The sequence below is a fragment of the Aplysia californica genome, unplaced genomic scaffold (genome assembly GCF_000002075.1).
Source record: "Aplysia californica isolate F4 #8 unplaced genomic scaffold, AplCal3.0 scaffold00326, whole genome shotgun sequence".
Taxonomy (NCBI): Eukaryota; Metazoa; Mollusca; class Gastropoda; order Aplysiida; family Aplysiidae; genus Aplysia; species Aplysia californica.
In genome coordinates, this window is record NW_004797596.1 from 646,811 (window position 1) to 649,950 (window position 3,140).

Genomic DNA, 3,140 nt, shown 5'->3' on the forward strand with positions numbered 1-3,140 from the left:
CATTAGTTTGTATAAAATCTAACATGAAACAACAAGCATTCGTTAGTAAAATCTAACACGAATAAAAAAAGCATTACGTAATATAATCCAACATGAATCTACAAGCATTAGTTTCTAAAATCTAATATGAATCAAAATACATTACATAATAAAATGTAACATGAATCAAAAAGCATTAATTTATCAAATCTAACATAAATCAACAAACCTTTTATGAATCAACAAGCATTAGTTTATAAAATCTAACATAAATCAATAAATCTAACATGAATCAACAAGCATTACATACTAACAAAAAGCATTACCTGATCAAATGTAACACGAACCAAAAAAGCATTACCAAATAAAATCTATCAAAGTATCAACTGACCTGAACAGTTCGTCAGATATGAGTAAAGTTTCTACAGCCTGTTCCTCAGCGGCTCTCTCACAATGTCGCGCTCTGAGGGGGGGGAGAGAAACAAGAGGGTCATCAAACTCTTCAGGACATAATTGCGTATATTGAAGTCAAACTCTTATAAACCTCTACACATTTTTGTCAAACTCTTCTTGACATATTTAAGTGAAACCCTTGTGGATATATTTATATTTATGTCAAACTCTTCATGACATAATTGTGTGAAACTCTTGTAGATATATTTATATTTATGTCAAACTCTTCTTGACATATTCAAGTGAAACCTTTGTGGATATATTTATATTGATGTCAAACTCTTCTTGACTTAATTGTGTGACAACCTTTGTGGATATATTTATATTGATGTCAAACTCTTCTTTACATAATTGTGAGAAACCCTTGAGGATAGGATATATTTATATTTATGTCAAACTTTTCTTGACATTTTTAGGTCATAATCTTCGTGACATAATTGTGTGAAACTCTTGTGGATATATTCATATTAATGTCAAACTCTTTCTCGGCATATTTCTGTGAAGCTCTGATTGATATATCTATACTGATGTCAAACTGCCCTTGACATATTTATGTGTAACTCTTCCTGACATATTTATTAGGATCATGAGGACACACAAAGAAAAAAAATGGAGAACTGAATTCATAAATACGGGGAAAAGGTTTCTGTTTCAATTTCATAGAAAAATATTCTGTTTACAGATTGCGACCTCAGTACTTTCTTGTCGTACCTCCAATGATTATGCGATTGGTGGAAAGAGCTCAGAGCTTTTATACTAGTATGGTATAGAGCGCTATAAAAATGCAATCTATAATTAGTATTATTATTACCACCTACCCATAGTAAGCTTTGTTGGGGTCAACCTGCAGCATGGTGTAGAAGTCGTCCAAAGCCTTGACCTCCCCGGCGGCTTTTGTGTCCGACAGTTTTGTCGCTATCGCTGGATCGGCCAACACCTCTGAAACAGTTAATAGAAAGAAAATAATGGATTGCATTATTAGAACAGCATAGACGTCTCTATAGCCTTTCATAGATGGAAGAAGACTCTATTCATTTTACAATACGTGAAATCAAGGCTATTGTTTGTCTTTTATTTGATTAGGGAAGTTGCATTACACACTGTAGAAGGTTGCTTTTCTTTTTTTTTCTCCTACACAAAACAGTTCTAGACTGCAAAATTTGAAAAAAAGAAAAATAATAAATAATCCATTTTTGTAAAGAATTGATAGAACCTGAGAATAAAAATGAAAGCAGAGCCCAAACCCCAAAGTGCATTGAAAGTATTTAGAGTGAAATGCCAACAACTTTCCTTCACGGTGACCTATCTACAAGTGTAGCACTAGATTGTGCATAGACATTCGAATTGAAACATATTCTGTGTCTCCTGCAAAACTAGGGTTTTGTTGGTCAAGTTGACGGCTGAGTGCAAGATGTTTTTTTGTTTTAGTAGAGGTTTTACGAGGCTCGCAACTGCATGAGGTCAAATGAGCGCCAAGGGGTGGATGTCAACAGAGAAGCCCTTACAGGGAATCAGACTTACTCTGCTCACCTCTCTAGTTTCAACAGCGCTACTGACTGAAGTGTCTTTAGGCCATTCCCAAAGGGGGGACATTTCTCGATTTTATGCACAGTACAATTTTAAATGGGCTGGTTCAACAATGTCAGGCTCATAACTGTGCCTGAACTGCAACAGGGAACTGCTGCTTTTTCTTTCCTAATCCTTACTATTGTCATTTTCCTCTACTTTTTTTGCATGTTTGTCACACTCTTGTGACCCACTATTTCCGGGGTGCCTTGAAATTCGATCCAGACTTTGCGCTGTTGAAGCTAGACAGGTGAGCAGAGTAAGCCCGATTCCCTGTAAAGACTTCTCTGTTGACACCCACCCCTTGGCGCTCACATGACCTTATGCAGTTGAGAGCGCCGTAAAACCTCTACTAACCCCCCCCCCCCCAAAAAAAACCAACCCCAAAAAACCCACAGCTGTAGCCGACCTTTGAGAGAATGCTTGAAGCCCGAGGAAGAGTGGACCATCACAAACTTGGACTTGTTGTCGATGAGCGTCTTGTCGTCCATCTTCTGCGCCTGGGCAAACATGTAATCCGCAAAGTGGTCCTGGAAGATAGAAAATAAAATATCAGCGATAAAGTCAGGGCTCCTTCCATCCTCCTAAAAAAAGACAAAACGTAAAAGGAAGAGGGGTATGTCACTCAAAAACAATCTGATCCAAATTTTACACATGTAATTGTTTTGTGATCGTAGACTGTTTTTCTCTACTTACAAATTCTACTTCATTCGTCATAACCTGATCCAAATATTGGTACAACATAATCCAGTTACAACCCTGCTTTAACTATCTCTTCTTATGAATTTGAAGTAAGGGGTATTTTTAAAAAAAAGAGGGAGTGAAAGTAAAAGGTGAGGTCATCGGAGCGGAGGGGAGGAATACATGAGACTCAAGAAAACTTTACAACAACATTCACAAGTTAAAAACGTTGCTACACAAGCCAGAGCAGACTCACCTTGACAAAACCTGGACTTGCTACCAGCACACACTTGACGACTGAGGAACAACACAACAGTAGCCATTACTATGGAGTCGGTTGAACAGTTGTATATTTTACGAGTTATGACAACAGCTTAAAGTACTCGAGATATTTAAAATAGTCCTGAGAAAACATAAAGTACGACATAGCATACATTTTATAGCACAGCATCAACCTTAAC

At 37.0% G+C, this 3,140-nt stretch overlaps 1 protein-coding gene across 1 annotated transcript in view; it reads right to left on the reverse strand.

The window, feature by feature from the left end:
• LOC101845408 (protein pelota) overlaps nt 1-3,140 on the reverse strand; it is a gene marked incomplete in the record, with an annotated part of 16,334 nt that overhangs the window by 1,107 nt on the left and 12,087 nt on the right. The window contains 2 exon segments of the mRNA XM_013084896.2: nt 371-442; nt 1,251-1,371. Of these exon segments, the coding sequence (XP_012940350.1) occupies nt 371-442; nt 1,251-1,371 (193 nt within the window).